Raw genomic sequence first — 18,134 nt, forward strand, 5'->3', positions numbered from 1 at the left:
CTCCATCAAATAAGTTCATCACACAAGAATGTTTCAATAACAGTACCTTCAAACTATTTTCATGATATACAACTTGAATGCAGGCAGAACAAGAAAAAACACATACATCTTTTCACCCAACTGCCATTCACTGGGACCAGACTCTGTCATCAGTCACTACTGCCCAATAATCACCATGAGATGATTTAAAACATTTATAGATGCTTACTTTGTTGGATCATCCAATCAAGGAACCAGGGGTTAGACTAAAAATGCACCAGCATGGACTGGAAATGGATTCCGAAGTAAGAACATTTTAACTGCACCACAATGCCTCATGGGAAGGACCTATCCATGATAAAAAGTAAAGCAAGGTACTTGTACCATGGGCAAGGAACTTAATGGCTTTAGCTTGGTCCAGCTGGCTGGAGCTCACAAACCAATCTCCGATAGTAGGTATAATGAGATGAAAAACTGTCAAGTTATTAAACCTAGAATTTGTGATCTTTCACAGCATCATGTACCTCATCTTTACCCATGTAATCATGAAGAAATGACGCCAAGGAGACTGGCAAGCTTCTAATTAACAACCCCTTTAGTTTCTTTAAACCAAGGGAAGAAGACTCCATTAGTCTATCAAGTTCCTCTTCATATTGCTCATATAAAAAGAATATAGTGAATGCCAAGACAAGCGCTGCATGTTAAATCAACAAGGTTAAGAGAACAACAGAATGCCAGATATTATTGAAACACTCTGCAAGATTGGAACATGCAAATCCCTTACCTACACCAACAACTGCAGAGAATGAAAATGAGAGGAGCAACTTCAGAAAATACAAATACACTCCCACCTGTATTTATTAAGAAATTTTCTCAGATAGAGAAAGTTTAAGCAAGAAATATATCTACTGTACAAACTCTATCCTTTCCTCTATGGAGTTGATGTCAAATTGAAAGAGAAAATACTGGTCCACTGAGTGCTGAGGGCATATTATAGATAGTCAGACCATCCTAGTGGCAATCACGCAGAGTTCTTTCTATTCCGTAATTGATAAGCTTATGTGATAGTACAGCACATGTATCTAGACATATTGTAATAGCAGTAGTTACACATAATTACAAAAACAGAAGTGTATACAGCCTATAATCCTACGAAGTATTTCTAATCAAGTTCATGGAATCCTTTTGACAGTGTGATTGTCACTGTAGTGGTTGGATTCATAAGCCTTATTCCTCTAGGAAGGATTGTATTACTAAGTATTACTATGTACCCCAATGTACTACTATTCTCATTTCATGAATAAAATCGTTCATGATCAATTAAAAAAATAGAATGGTCACGATGAGAATAACAAAGCAATAAGGGAAAAAGATATTTTAAGAACCAATTTCCTTTCCCTAAAGAATGTGGGCAATTCTCTAAAGAAATCATGTACAAGTGAATGAACATGGGAGAGAGAAAAAGAGTGCCCAGAGATATATCAGGACTACTGCCAAATACCATACCAAGACTGAACCCACCAGGCCACTCATTGCCACCCCCAAGTAAGATACTATAGAGTGACCGGAACTGTATAGCTTCCTGAAGCAAAATTATTGGATGGGCATCAAACTATGTATTTCAACTCCATAAATGTATCATATATTTCCCGAGCTTCCAGTTCTATATTAATTACTACCAATAATCAGACTACAGACCTATGCTTAGGAGGAAAAATTGCTACGCATCAAATGCATTCCTAATTTAAGGTAAGATGGAGTAAGGCAGGTATTGACAATCTAACGTTGAATTTTGAATTTATGTCACACTAATTACCTTGAAGAAATTATCTTTAGATAAATTACCTTGAAGAAAGTATTCCAATCGCCTCCTCGGGAAAATGACTTTAACGTGAGAGCCCATCTATTCCATAAGGATGCTAGGGGCATAAATGCATCTTTAATCGTTGTTTCCGAGATCTCGAAATAAGAAGAAGACATTCTTTGGATGGGGAAACCAAACCTGGAGCAGAAACCTCAAAGTCAACATGCCTGAAAGAAGAAGAGGTCCTTGTAACTAAATTAATTTTGTAATTAATTTAATTAAGGATGGGGGAACCCAAAGTTCAGATCTCCAACACTATATTTAAAAGGTTATTCTGTTTCTAGGATCATTGAACAATGTTGACTCAGCCTAGGTGATCTTGATCTCCTGGGTTTAGACCAATTGTAGTTATACTAGTTACATGTTTGACATGATTTGCTTTTGCATTTTGCAAATTCTTTCCAATGCATAAAATATTCTTGGAGATTCTTTCTGTCTGAGGTTCTATATCTGTGAAAGGACATCTAAGGCTAAGGAAGAGTTCAAGGAAGTCCATTACTGAGAGAAGTGGTGATCTCGTCTAAGGACAGACCATTCATTTACTAACATACTCATGTAGGAATATAGTTGGTAGTAATGGTACCTACATTGTCGATGGTAGAAAGCCATGGCAGAAAAGGATGACTGACAATAGCAGCATAAGCTTCGCTGTGGAGGAAATAAAAGTTCTTCCAGAAAGGAGATACCAGTAAAACAACAGTACCAATGCAAGAAAATAAGTGAATGTTTTCTTCTCATCTCTCCACAAAAGTATGTCAGCAACTGCAACAAAAAAAAAAAGAAGAATGACATTATAAAAGAACTCAATGATATTTATGGAAAAAAGAATTTGGTTTACTGCATTTCAAGACAAACTATAGACTTCTTAAGAAAGACAGAATCTCTTCCTTCCTTCCCACCTCCTCTCCCTTTTTATAAGCACGGCACAAAACACTGACAACAGTGTTTACTTCTTTCTTTTTCCAAGTTGAAAAAATGCAAAATTAGATCTTAAGAGAATTCAGATAATATCTGTTGAGACTTTTGACAGATTTTAACAAAGGGAAAAAGATTATCTGTCTGGGAGCATAGCTCCTACGCCCAGAGAAATGATGGGGCAAAATGACCACCCCGCCCCCATGAAAGGCAGAAATTCCTCTGCATTGATGCTTCCTACATGTAAGTCCACAAATGCTTTTGCACTATCATTTGCAAGAAGATATAGGAGTGTTCAGTGGTCAATCCACTAGATTGGTAGGTTAAGCTCAAAATTGATGAAGAGCATGACCAGCATGGATCATTAGCCTTGTGAAACCCACCAGGGTACATGAAGAGGTCCATTAAGTTGTACCATGTTTAAAACCAGGCTCAAACACGAAAAGCAGTGGCTTGAATTTGATTGATTTGTTTCTAGTATTTTTCTTTAGTTCAGACTATGGGTATTTCAAAAAATTTACTCTAAGACAAACATGGAATATTCTCAGGGTTTAAGAAACTTAAGGGTCAAATAAGCTCTTAATGATACTACCTTTAGATTCTTGAGAAAGGTACTCCAGTTGTAAAGGTGATGTGTACATGCTGCCTTGGCCACAAGGCAGTTCTGATGGTCAAGGCCTATGGTCATCTTCAGTTCAAGGAGCACAGACCTAATGAAAAAAGAAGAAGCTATAGGTGCCGAGACCCAGGGATAAAAGTAGTAGCAGCGAACCTGCTACTACATATGGCTTCAAGAAGATGGCAGTTCTCACTACCACTTCATCGTCCAACTCCCATTCGTCAACCATTACATCTCCATCTTTCAGAATAGGAAAAATGAAGAACAAATTATTGTCTCTTCCCTTTGTCTGGGGAGATCTTAGATCCATATCCGGAGGCATAATTCCCTTATATTCAAGGTGTCAAGTATTGGAATAGGGCAGCGTATCGGAAAGCTGGTTTAAAGAGATGTACCGGAGAGACTTTAGATATGCTTATGATACATGCAAAACAAGTGTTTTAAAACACTCTGTAACATAAATAAGAAATAAGTATAGATATCTAACCAATATCAAATAAGTGCAATATCAAACCTACTAAGAAGTACTAAGAAGCAATTTGCAAAGAAAAATCTATTTGCGTAGTAAGATACTAGCCTAAGTAACCCCTAAAGGCCTAAACCAAAAAAAAGCAATATGTGAGTATAAACATATTTGATATTGGACAAAACATGAAGAAAAAGAGGCCAAAACATTGTTCATGATACTGTTCACATGAATAGTGTCACAGCTTCTTATTTTGCCTTGGTGTGAATGCTACTAGAAGATCTTGTGGGGCCCAACACCAGATCATGTGAAGACTTTATTAGAAGACTCAATTTAGTCTGTGTATGGGGGAATTAGGAGTTTTAGTTTAGTTTCTATTTTTAGAATTATTCTCCTAAATATTTTTGGTTGTTTATTAGGCAACCTTAGCTCTTTAGTTTCTACTTCCAGATTCAGAAAGTAGGCTTAGCTTTTATTTAGAAGTTTCTATTTTTAGTTTGTTTCCTGTTCTTGCAAGTTTCTAATTTTCTCTTACTTGTAAGGCAAGCATAGCTGCCCATAAATATCTAATGCCCTTAGTGGGCCCCCACCAATGATTATGAGGAATGAGAATACGCCTTTTGTGCAAAATTTTATTGTCCTATTGTGTGGATGATGGACAGAGAGGCCTGGCTGGTGAGAGCCAAAACCCCTAGGGCTGATAGAGCCAAATCTCCTTATCCCCTTTTCTTTTCTTCTCCTATCTTCTCTTGTTATCCCAATCGCTTCCCAACTGTGTTGTTGTGCCTGCGATTGTTTCCAACTGCTGGAGATCCTCTTGAAGACTTGATTCAATCCATCTATTGAGTTAAAGTTCTACTGCTATTGTTTCAACACAAGGAAGGACAGAGACTCTCCTGCGATTCCAATTCTGCCCAGAATTTCCAGCAAACTTCAAGTGCTAATATCTCTACAACCAAGACTCATATTCAGCAGAGGTCTGTAGAGCAGAATCACACAATCAAGGGCTACACTCGATCCCAAGTTTGGTGTTCTAAATTCCTCTGGTTTGGGAGATCTGCCCTAACCTTCTATTTTGGGATCTTGTTCATATCTCACAAGTTAACCATTGGAATTGGCTGAAATTTTAAGCAAAGATTCTCCTCATTGCCTACTCCACTCGATCAGCCTTAGAGCCCATTCTCACTGCTGGTTTGCCCAGTATTTACTACATTCTATTTTTTGTCTTATGTTTCTAAATTCTGATTTGCTTCTATTATCGATGATCTGCTGCAACTATTAACGATCCTACTGTAGAGTAGTTCTTAGCTGAACCCTTTCTACATTAATATTGCTAAGTACAAAGTAACATACATTAAATATACACATTGACTATACTACTACTCTATTAGTAAAATATATTTTTTTTGGGTACATAAATAATTCATTACCAAAACCCCGAAACGAGGGAGGAAAATATAGGGGAAAAGAAGGGGGGAGGGGACTATACAAAACCTCGAGCCTTAGGAAGAAGGGTTAGGAGGCTGAAAAAGAGAAACAGGTAACACCCAGGACACAACAATAGGCCTGTTCCTTTGGGAATCAACAAGAGAACTGTGAGGTAACATGTGAAGGCTGGAGCTAACATCGAAGATGTCTTTCCAAATCAAATCAAGAGAAAGAGAGTTGGAGGTCCATCTACGAAGATTCTGCTCCATCCAGATGTGAGAGATAACAGCACCAAACACAACCTTACCTATAATATCACAAATAGAGCTACCAGAGAAGGATATGTCCATCCAAAGCCACTCGCGAGAGAAGGGTAAGGGTCTTCTACTACGGGCCTAACAAGTTTCCAAATCTTTTTTCCGAATAGAAGAGGCAAAGGGGCAAGAGAAGAAAAGGTGATCGATGTCCTCAAGACCATTCCAATAGAGGATACAAGAGGGGGAAACATGCAAGTGAAGGTGAAGGAGAAACGATTGGGTGGGGAAGCAAAGGTTGAGGGCTCTCCAGACAGTGAAGCTATGATAGGGTATATGACCTTTAAACCACACAAGGTTATGACAAAGGATGGTGGGGGCATGAAGTCTAACAAAGTCCTAAGCAGATCGGGAGCTAAAGAGGCCATTTGGGGAGGGGAGCCAGGAGACCTTGTCAGATAAAGAGGGGTTGGGGGAAGGGAGAGGTGAGGGAAGCCCAGACCTGGGGAGACTAGGGGGGAGGGGAGGAGGGGCCAAGAGCTATGTGAGATGATGGCGGAGACCGTGGCAAATTTGGGGATACCAAAAGAGTACACTGAACGAGTACCAACTACGGAAGGACTCATAAGGGATGCCAGTGGTCAAGCCAGAGGGAGGTGGATGTCCCATCAGCGATCTTAGAGATGGTAGCTCTAAGGGCTATGGGACAGAGGAGGATGATTTTGCGCCAAACCCAAGATGAGTCAGTAGGTTGGGGGACTGTCCAAATGGAGTCCTTTTTGAAGAGGTAGGAATAGACCCAAGTGACCCAGATGGAGTCATGTTTAGAGGAGATTTTCCAAAGCAATTTGAGAATACCCATGATATTGCAATCTTAGATTCTACGCAAACCAAGGCCACCCTCAATTTTGGGGAGGTAGGTCGCAACCCAACTAAGAGGGTGGAGGAATTTGGAGGATTACTTTTCTTTCCAGAGGAAAGCACATAATAAGGATTATAGGGCTTGTATGTTTGATTTAGGAAGCCCATAGATGCCACACCAGTAGATGTAGGAAGATTGAAGAACTAATCTGATCAACTCAACCCTCCCAGCATAAGAAAGGAGTTTACCCTTTTAGAGTTGGAGCCTTTTACTGATGAGGTCTAGCATAGGGGTACAATGATGACAATTCAGCCTGGTGGGGATCAAGGGCAAATTAGGTACCATGCGGGAAACAAGGGAAAATCCTGTTAGGCGGAGGAGGTATCCTTATCAGCTTTAGAAACACCCAAGAGGAAAATGTGGGATTTCAAAAGATTGATACGGAGGCCAGAGAGGCACTTGAAGAGCAAAAGCATAATAATGCGCAAAATTGTCGATGTTGGTGCGTTGTAGTAGTCCCTAACATCTTGTTTCACCAAGAAATATAGGTCATTTGCAAAAAAAAAAAAAAAAAAAAAGTAAATCTAGGGTTTACTGGCAAATTACCTCTCTTAAGAGTCGAAATGCACGAAACTAACAAAGACCCATTTCGAACAACTTTTGGTATTTATATATACTTGTTTGGTATCATTTCCATGAAACAATATCGAGATATCGAAATTGAAATAATGTTGGGACTAGGGTCACTAAACAACAAGAAGCTTACAACCCCACCCAACAACAGGATCTTTAACAGTACTGATAGGTCAGTAGTAAGCCTAATAATAAGGCTAACAGTAAAGGAATGTCGACACTAGGCTAACTCACAGAATAGGTGTCCAGTGAAAGAACTGAAATAACACTGCACAGCAAGGTTACGTGATGACAACCTGATGTCCAGATTAATAATTATAGAAATTCATATGTCAAAAATCAATATACTGGTAATAGAGTTCAAACAGCAGCTAAACAAGAAAATATCCGCACATTATGGGTAGTAATAGAGAACCAGAAACTGAAGTAACAGAATAACACCCCAAAATAGAAACTTATGGAGATCAATAGTATAGCCCTAAGGCCACCTCTGATGAGCCTCTACTTCCAGTCAAAAGTAGGGTCTGAGAAGACCTTCAACTCTTCAAAGATCCAGCCACATCTGATGGCTAGATCACCAGTTATGGGAATGACTCAAAATTAGAAACAAAGACACGGATTTAGAAACTTAATAACTTGGGTTTATAGACATTAGATGGCCTTCAAAATACTGTTGAAGGAAGCCAAGGACAAGGAGAACAACAACCTAAAAGAAAGGCCTGAGTTAAAGGAGGGATGAAGGGATATCACCACTTGTAGCTTGCTGCCAGAAATCTCCAGAATAAGAGTGTCGCAGGGTATGCTTGAACTCCAATTGTCAGGCTATGGATGGAACTCAATAGGACAGGTTAAGTATCATCAACAGCACCTTAGTCGTCTTTCGAGGATGATCTAGATAGCCTCCAACAGAAACCCAGTTGCAGACAAAATAGAGAAAAAGGGGGGGGGGGGTGTATGACCATGGCCCTCATAATCCTAAGGTATCTCATAGCACAATGGCATAAAAACCAAAGCTTTCTTTTTCATTCATTAAATCATAGTGTGAGCTCTACAGCTGTTACAAATATTTTGTTCTGTAGAGATATAACAAAATAAGGAAACAACTAAAAGAAAGCTCCATGCATACAATTAGGGGACTTGTACAGAAAGAAACAAATAAAAGGAAAGATACTTAGGCTATCTAGTAGAATCTAACCAAAAGAGAAAAAAAAATTAGAAACTACTAAAAAAAAAAATAGAAGCTAGCTGCCTCCCCCCCACGCAGGAACTTATTGAGTGAATACTTAATGGGCCGCAAGTCAGGCCCATACCTGGACTAAACTTCCCCCAAAAGGCTGGCTCGATACCGATGGCCTGCTGGGCTTAATGGGGCCTGATTCTTGCTCTCATCCTTCAAGCTACATCAAATAAATTGTGAAATTTCGGTCGTTTTGACCGAAATCTCGAATCATGGTAAATGTAGGAATTATTCCAACATCATAGATGAGTTGGTGTAAGGAAGCTAATCCAATAAAACCAGTTACCTCTAACAACTTAGAATATAGGAACCTTGACTGATAAGGGTATGGAACTGGTGGATATAACGAGGGAAATCACTACAGCATGCATACAAGGAACAAGGTTGGAAAGGTTAAAATTAAGGAGAATGGTGATTACAAACATCATACACAAGGGAAAAAGACAATGATAGAAACATTATTGGGATAATAATTAAGATAAAGATTACAAACATCATACACAAAGGAAAAAGACAATGATAGAAACATTATTGGGATAATAATTAAGATAAAGATTACAAACATCATACACAAGGGAAAAAAACAATGATAGAAACATTGTTGGGATAATAATTAAGATAAGATTACAAACATCATACACAAGGGAAAAAGACAATGATAGAAACATTATTGGGATAATAATTAAGATAAAGACAAATGTTATGTTTGTAAATTTCTACAATATTGGAGACACTTCTGACCCATATAGCATGCTCTATTGAAATTTGACCAATGAAATGGGTGAAAGCCCTTTATATCATGGATCCACACAAATTTCAATCAAATTACTTGCCAAGTGGCAAGTTGTGAACTTGACAAGTTCACCAACAGCCTTGTGAACAGTATCAGCCTCCAAATAAAAAATCTAAAGAATTAAGTGCAAAATATGTTTGTAAAACAAACTACAGATTCCAAACAGTTAATAACATTTACACGTGGAACAAATACAAGCAAAATGAAATTATTCCTGACCAAGAGTATAGAAAGGTATGAGGGTCACTAGATTAACCTAGTAAACAGATTTGTCACACAACAAAGGCTAATGGTCTTAGAAATGCTTGTAGTTGCTCAAAAATTAGATGATAGCTTCAAAGATGAAAAATTAATGATTTCTACAATTCGATAAATGAAATAAAACTCAGAAAAAGATATTATTAATGTCATGTGGAATTAGATGCCTGATTGTATTGAAAGTATAGCAAAAGTTCTTGGAGATAGAGAGGAAACATCTACAATAAGGAACATTTGGGCTAACGCAAAGGTAGGCACCACCAAGCCCGCAATTATGATATATGAGGCTAGGTCTGGATCAGGGCCCCGTCCATTACATGCCCATATGACATTATATGCTTTAAATATAAAATAGCCCATGGGTATATACCTGAGAACCATCGAAGTTGTAACGTCTACGTTTATGCATGTTAATGGGTATTTTTTAATTTATAAGGGAATGGTAACTCAAGATAATGTGATTGTTGAAATCCGTGAATATTGGCTTGAGTCAGAGTGACTACACCCATTCTTTATTTATAATATGAGAAGGAACATTCTAGAATAGATACAAGGACAATTTTACCCTTGAACCCATATTACAACACTCTCCCTCAAGTTGGTGCATACATGTCAAACATGCCCAACTTGCTAATAACAGAACAAAACAACTTACTACTAATTCCCTTAGTAAGGACATCAGCCAGTTGTTCACTAGACTGAACAAATGGAATACAAATTTCTCCTTGCTCCAACTTTTCCTCGATAAAATGCCGGTCAACTTCAACATGTTTGGTACGATCATGTTGGACTGGGTTATGGGCGATACTAATTGCTGACTTGCTATCACAATAGAGCCGCATAGGAAGATCAACACCTATACCCAGATCTTGAAGAAGCCCCTTAAGCCAGAGAAGTTCACAGATACGTTGTGCCACAGCTTTAAATTCTGCTTCTGCACTGAACCGAGCAACCACTGCTTGTTTCTTGCTCCTCCAAGTAATTAAATTTCCCCCAATAAAGGTACAATATCCAGATGTTGATCTTCTATCATCAGGACTGCCTACCCAATCTGCATCAGTATAGGCCTCTATCCAAAGATAAATATGAGGAGAATACAAGATTCCTTTTCCAGGAGATGACTTCAGGTACCATAAAATTCTGTATGCTGCCTCTAAGTGAGAGGAGTGAGGGTCATGCATAAACTGACTCATGACACTCACTGCAAATGCAATGTCTAGTCGGGTATGGGAAAGATATATCAACCGACCAACTAACCTCTGATAGCTACCCTCATCCACAGAATCACCTTCCTTACTCTTCAAGTGTGTGTTGGGCTCCAGAGGGGTATCGGCTGGTTTATTCCCAAGCATCCATGTATCACTCAAAAGGTCAAAAGTATATTTTCTCTGGGAAAGAGATATACCCTTGGCTGAATAGGCAACCTCAATTCCCAAGAAATATAGTAATTGTCCCAAATCTTTGACCTCAAATTTTGTGCCTAGATATGTCTTCAATTTCTGAATTTCTTGTGCATCACTACCCGTGATTACTATATCATCCACATAGATAATCAAAATGGTGATATGTTGTCCCAACTTTTTAACAAACAATGTATGGTCAGCATTGCTTTGCTTATAGCCATTAGAAATCATGGCTTTATGGACGCGACCAAACCAGGCCCTTGGTGATTGCTTAGGCCATATAATGCCTTCTCCAACTTACATACTTTTCCTTGAGTATCTGGAGTAGCATAACCAAGGGGTATCTCCATATAAACATCTTCTTCCAATTCTCCATGCAAGAAGGTATTCTTGACATCGAGCTATTGGAGACTCCAGGCTTGATTTACAACACAGGAAATAATTACTCTTACTGTGTTCATCTTTGCCACAGGGGCAAAGGTCTCTTCGTAGTCGATTCCATGGGTTTTAGTGAACCCTTTCGCAACCAACCTTGCCTTGTAACTCTCTACTGACCCATCTAATTTGTGCTTCACAACAAAGACCCATTTGCAACCTACGGGTTTCTTTCCTAGTGGAAGAACCATCAAATCCCAGGTTTTATTTTTCTCCAAGGCATGCATCTCTTCATTCATTACTTCCTTCCATTTCTGTTTGGCTATTGCTTCCTGCCAATTGTTAGGGATAGAAACGGAGGACAACGAAGAAACAAAAGCATGGAATGAAGGAGTTAGAGAATCATACGACACAAAATTGAAAATTGGGTGGTGTACAACTCTGCTTTGGTTTTCGAATAACAATGGGTAAATCAAGACTAGGATCAGGATTAAGCTTACCAGAGTGATGACTTGGAGTAGGACTTAGTGCAGGTACTGATTGTGTGGGAGCAGTGGTGGTAGTCTCTTTGTGCCAAGTTCCATAAGGAGGGAACTGTGTTCCACGAGAGATCATCTTCAACTCTTTTGATTCTTCAGACTCCCCCTGGACTATAGGCTGCTCATTCTGTCCTTGCTCTTGTTCTTGACTTGTAATCCCATCCTCTAATTCAACGGACACATCCTCTATGGTAGGAACATTTACATCCATAGGAGCAATCAAAAGTACATCTTCATCACTTAGAACCTCCCCCTGAAGAGGTGCCGATGGTGCAAAATAGGCCTCAAACTCCCAAAAAATCACATCCATGGTCACAAACAGTTTCCTAGTAGGAGGATGGTAGCACTTACACCCCTTCTGGGTAGTGGCATATCCGAGAAAAATACACAAAAGATCTTTGGGGTCGAATTTTCCATGAGTATGGTGGTTTTGGACAAAGATAACACAACCAAAGACTTTTGGAGGGACAAAAAACGAAGAAGATCCCAATAAAACATCCTAAGGGCAGCGACCAGCTAAGACACGGGAAGGAAGCTGGTTGATTAGATAAGTGGTTGCAAGACTGGCATCGCCCCAGAAACGGGGAGGAACATTCATGGTAAACATAAGGGAGAGAGCAATCTCCAACAATTGCCTGTTCTTTCAGTCACGTCATTTTGAGCCGGAGTATCCACACAGGATGTCTAATGAATAATACCATGAGAGTCCAAATAGCTGCGAAAAATGACATCCATGTATTCCTTGCCATTGTCAGACCGTAAAATCTTTACCTTTGCATCAAATTGAGTTTAAACCATATGAAATAGGGTGAAACAGGTAAAAACATCACTCTTGTTGTGCATCAAAGAAACCCAAGTAATGCGACTGTAACAGTCAATAAAGGTAACAAACCATCGAAAACCAGAAGTCGAAACACATCGGATTGGCCCCCACACATCAAAATGTATTAAACCAAAAGGAGTCACATTTATACTATCAGAAATAGGGTAAACATTCCTAGTTTGCTTTGCCAAAGTGCAAGCATCACAAGAAAAATTATTGAGATTACATTGTTTGAATAAACTAGGAAATAAAGTAGATAAAACACTAAACTGTGGATGCCCCAGCCGGCGATGCCACTTATTTAATTCAAGTAATGCAGAGGTAGAATCAGAAGATAAGGCCTGAGATGTCAATGCTAACAACGAACTATCAAGCACGTACAAACCATCAACCAACTTACCACATGCAATCGTACGACCCGTTGCCAAGTCCTGGAACAAACAATGGTTGGGAAAAAAGGTCACTTTGTAGTTTAAGTCCCTAGTCAAACTACTAATGGATAATAAATTAGTAGAAAACTTAGGTACATATAACATAGAGGAAAGTCAAAGAGAAGAGGTGCACTGAATAGATCCCTAGCCCGAGATTGGAGAAAGAGACCCATCAGCAACACGAACTTTACTATGACTAGATAAAAGAGAATATTTGAAAAAAAAGGAGGAAGAACTTGTCATATGGTCAGTTGCATCAGAGTCAATGACCTAAGAGTTAGGTATGACCGAGGTACAATTCCCACCAAATGAAATACCTGTAGTATGAGTGGTAGAAGAGTCGGATGGCGGGGAAATAGCTGAAGCAGCCAAAGAAGGAGACCCAAATGTTGAAGAGGTATCCAAATGAGTCATCATATTCCAGAGATGATGAAGTTCTTCCACAACTTGGGAACGAGAGTGGCCAGTAGGCTGCTCTTCAGTAGATGCCTGGTTTGCACGGGCATTGTTGGAACGATTGGATTCACCCTTCCCATGCCCACGGGTATCTGCAAGGCTACCATGAAGCTTCCAACAACGGTCCCTGGTATGCTACTCCTTCCTACAGTGGCCACACTTAATAGGAGGGGGATCACCAGACACACGATCACCACCAGTACACGGGAAGAGTTCCCACGAGAAGCAGGTTGAGAGCCAGAAAGTAAAGTCGATCTCTCCTGAGTAACAGCTCCTGAGTAACAGGATGAACCATGGTTGTACGGCAGCTGTCCTCAGCCGCAAGAATCGTATAGGCCTGCTCAAGAGTGGGTAGTGGATCACGATTCAGTATAGTTGCCTTGATCTGAACAAACTCAATATTGAGACCAGATAGAAAATCAAAGACCTGTAAGCCATCTTCCCACTTCCGGAAAGCCGTGGCGTCAACATCATAGGTTGCAGTGAAGGTTCCCAAAAAATCTAATTGCTGCCACATAGTGCACATCTTGTTATAGTATTGAGAGAGAGAAAACTCCAGTTGCTTTGTCGAGTGGATTTTCTGACGGAGTTCATAACATTGGGCGGCATTCCCGACCTGAGAGTAGGTGTGTTGCGCTATCTTCCAGATCTTGGCAGCCATATCAAGGAGAAGGTAGCAGCCGGTAATCTCTTGGTCCATGAAATTGACCAGATAAGACATGACCAAGAAATTAAAATTCATCCATCGATCTTGTGCAGGACCAGCATTGGTAGGTCTGATGGTGGTTCCGATGATGTAGCCAGAGAGGCCACAAGAACCAATAGCAAATAAATAAGAATGAGACCATAACAGATAATTGGTCCCATTTAATTTAATCGAGCTGGCCGGAAATGGAAGAAAATCACGTTGTGAGGAGCCGTCTGGGCCAGAGGAAGCAGTTGTAATCTCAAAAATATCAGGCACAGTTGGCAGGTCCAAAAAATCTCAATTACAAAGGAGAGAAAAAAAATCGCAAAGAGCCTTCAAAGCATCTGGGAAAAAGAGGGCCCTTGGTGGGAGATAACTCACCACTAAGGGTGAAAAATAAAAGCCGACGAAAACCGGAAAACGAGACTCTCGCGAGAGGGAAAGAGAGACACAAGAGTTGGCGGGGGTGGAGAGGTGGCTGAAGGGTGGCGGAAGGTTGGGGGGAGGCAGAAAGGTTGGGTGGAGGCGGAAAGGGTGGTGGTGGTGGGAGATGGAGGGCGGTGGTGCTAGGGTGAAATCACGAGAGAGAGAGAGAGAGAGAGAGAGAGAGAGACGAAAAAAAGAAAAAGAAAAATTTTATTCCGCAGATTCTATGATGAATTTTGGCTCTGATGCCATGTTGAAATCCGTGAATACTGGCTTGAGTCAGAGTGACTACAGCCATTCTTTATTTATAATATGAGAAAGAACATTCTGGAATGGATACAAGGACAATTTTACCCTTGAACCCATATTACAACAGTGATTAAAATTTTTAAAGCAATTCTGTTTTATGAGTAGCTGCAGAATCATTTAAAATCACATTATCTTGAGGTGTGAGTCACCGCAGAACCATTTTAAAGTTTCACAAAAAAGGAATCAAAATGTAACCTTTTCCGCTTCCTAGCAGTCTATCAGCTTTTGATGGTTCACTCAAGTCCTGGTAAATTGTTGAAGGTGATTCTTCTGCCAAGTGAAGGAATGACTCAACTGTTAATGCAATCCCTTCCTGTATATTGAAAAAATCAGTAATTAGACAAATGCAAAAAGAAACATTTCAACATCAGATGGTGCCATGATAAATAGACTTTACTATTAAATCAAAGCATGCATTTTTATTAAAGTCAGGGGAATGAAAAGAAGTCCCCTACCACAATTACATGTAAAAGATCCAAAGTGATTCAGAACATATCAACCCAGGTTGGATAATCATAGTGTTCAACTGGTGGATATTAGTGTATTAGTGTTCCAAAAACCCTAATTAAGTCATCATGGCCCCACACAGACAATAAAAATTCCAATTGGCGGACAAATTGAAGCTATTAAGCAAATAAAACTAGACCAATGACCATCCCATAAGTTTAACTTCTGGACCTTAGGAAAAGAGAGAATAGAATCTAGGGTGTTAATAACCAACCTTAAGAGAGGACCCTTTCGGAAATTTAAGTTCTGAGCAGTAGTAATGTAGAAAGAATTTGAACTAAAGGGACTTCAGAAAATTAGAAAATTCTGCAACTCTGATTCAATAAATTCTTTAAACAGGACCTCCTTCTGATCAATGTAGCCAGCTCAATTCAAACCAAATCCCATGAAACTTTAGGATTATATTTCAGATCTAAAGGCCTCTTGAATACACCTAGTTTCTGATTCAGAAAAAAGTTGAATTAAAATTCTCAAAAGAACAGGGTGAAACTGTTCACAGTAGACCTGAAAACCAATTTATAGCTCTCAGCAATGTAAGGCCTTAAGGCCAAACTCCATAGTTAGAGATGTGCCTACTTACTGTTAAGGGAACTGTTCACAAAATTTCAGATTGAAAAAAGACAAGAATGAATCAGCCTCACCTTTCCTACCCAAAACTTTCACTCAAGCAGAATAATACCAGTTCAACCTAAACAGATGGCTTGCAATTGTCAGAAGAAACACTGACCTGGATTGAGGATCTTACTTAACAGTAAAGATGGATCTCAAATAAACGGCAACAATCTGAGAATCTTGCATGCACATGCACAATCAGCACAGTTTAAACTTGCCTCAAAGCAAACACATAATTCTATTAACCAAATATCATCGGCTGCTACATTGAGGCTGGACCCATGTTTGAAGGATAGTTTACTCCCCCCAATTCCTAATCAAATCACGATTCCAAAACCCTCTATTAGACTCTAGTTCTAAACTCAATCACTCAACTAAATTACTAACTCTATTAGGACTCCGATATTTGACTACTACTCCTATTAATTGGGCTTATGTATTGGCCCATTACAACATTTTAAAAAAAAAATACTACAAATAAAACCCTTTGGAAAGATAACATAAATTGACTATATTCTTATGAATTGAGACCGAAAACACTTGAAACAATGCTCAAAGCGAACCCTTAAACCTAGTAATGTAGTCCTAGATTGGTAGAGGACCAACTAGGAGCCAATCAACCAGGATCTGTTATGAACAAGTGAATCGGCTAGGTCAAAAATAGGGTTTTAGGTGAAATTAGGGTTAGCTTTTGATGTATGGGTTGTGTCAAGTCATGGTAGGGTAGTCTATCAGTGAAGGTCCTAAGATATTTTAATGGACGAAGTATGCTGATTTGAATTAATAGAAATTTAGGGTAAGGGTTTCGGGTTTTTGAAAAGTGTAAAATAGGGGAATCTAGGGTTTAGAGTAGAAGGATGGGGCTAGGGTTTGGATCGGGTCCTATAGGGGAAGAGTTGGAGAGTTTGATCTAAAAAATGAGGGATTTTGCTGGCTGGTTTGGTCTGGGCAGAATTTGGGTTACAGGAATGATGTTCAAAGATGGAGGGGATGTTAGGGTTAGTGGTTTAGAGGATTAGAAGAAGAAAGGTTCGGGTTGGGATGAACCAAACTTACTGTTGTTGCAGAATTCCCTTGGCAGCAGATTGTTTGATTGAGAAACTTAAATAAAAATTGAATTTTTAACTAAAACTTGAAGGACATCTTCAAAGAACTTGAAGGAGAGCTTCAAAAGAGCCACCCGGCTTCACACCGCAAGGTGTCAATTAATTCAAACACCAATCCCACCAACGAACCACCCCGGCTTCCCACTGCAAGGTGTCAATCAGCTCAAACACCGATCCCACCAGCCTTGATCAAACACAAGACAAAAATCTTCAATGGAGAAGAAGAGCAGCAAAAGCTTTTCATTAATATCAAAATTCATGTTCAATGTTTTCCCCCTTACAACCTTATATAAAAGACTCAAAAATAAACTCTTACACTAAAAAGAAAAGGCTTAACCCAATCCTTAACCTATTAGGTAACTTAAATTGACTAGGAAACTGAAATAGAATTAAAATAGAGTCATAATCCAGCCCCACTAAACACTAAAAAGAAAACTACTAAAATCACTTAAATTGGATCAGTGGTTCAATTAGTTCAATTTAAAACAAAAAAATAAAAAATGAAAATAAACTAAGTATAGAACTAATCCCGTCGGCAACCTATGTACCCCTACTTTAGATCCATAAAAGTGACCTATTACATTGAAAACTCATAGGATCAAAGGCTCAACATGTATATAACCCAACCCTAGACTTATTCCTAATAAAAGAAACCCAGTTGGTGATAAATCTGCATCACCTAGCTTTTGTGTGAGGTGGGACATATCTTCCGTGAGGCTGCTTTAAGCCCAACCTCTCACTCGCTTGCATCAATTGCCTTCATCTTAAAAACATTATTGATGCAGATCCAAGCATCCGCAAGAAGAAGAAGCAGCCCTAAGATTAGGGCCGAGTGTTGGAGCCTTAGTTTATTTCCATACTTAGTTATTTCAGTCTTAATTTATTTTTGCATTCCATACTTAGTTTAATTTTGTAAACTTAAATTGAACCGGTTCAGACCATGGTCCAATTTAAGTGATCTATTCCAATTGGTTGTTAAGGGATTAATCCTATTGGATGTTAAGGGATTTAATCCTATTGGCTGTTAGAAAATATTTCAAGTTGTTAGCTTTTAAATTAAGTGTCCCACCCCCTCCACGATTTAAGAAGGGGAGTGATTCATATTTGTAATAGGATTTGGGCCTTAGGCAATATTATAAATTAATAAAATC

The 18,134-nt window shown here is 39.2% G+C and overlaps 1 protein-coding gene across 1 annotated transcript in view; it reads right to left on the reverse strand.

Annotated features, from left to right (window-relative positions):
* Positions 1-357: 357 nt before the first annotated feature.
* Positions 358-18,134, reverse strand: part of LOC122656788 (3beta-hydroxysteroid-dehydrogenase/decarboxylase) — a 62,168-nt gene continuing 44,391 nt past the window's right edge. The window contains exons 8-12 of the mRNA XM_043851438.1: positions 14,954-15,071; positions 2,431-2,605; positions 1,825-1,981; positions 764-830; positions 358-673 (exon numbers count right to left, since the gene is read on the reverse strand). Coding sequence (XP_043707373.1) covers positions 471-673; positions 764-830; positions 1,825-1,981; positions 2,431-2,605; positions 14,954-15,071 — 720 coding nt within the window. The 3' untranslated portion in view covers positions 358-470. The remainder of the gene's footprint in view (positions 674-763; positions 831-1,824; positions 1,982-2,430; positions 2,606-14,953; positions 15,072-18,134) is intronic.

The sequence above is a fragment of the Telopea speciosissima genome, chromosome 3 (genome assembly GCF_018873765.1).
Source record: "Telopea speciosissima isolate NSW1024214 ecotype Mountain lineage chromosome 3, Tspe_v1, whole genome shotgun sequence".
Lineage (NCBI taxonomy): Eukaryota > Viridiplantae > Streptophyta > Magnoliopsida > Proteales > Proteaceae > Telopea > Telopea speciosissima.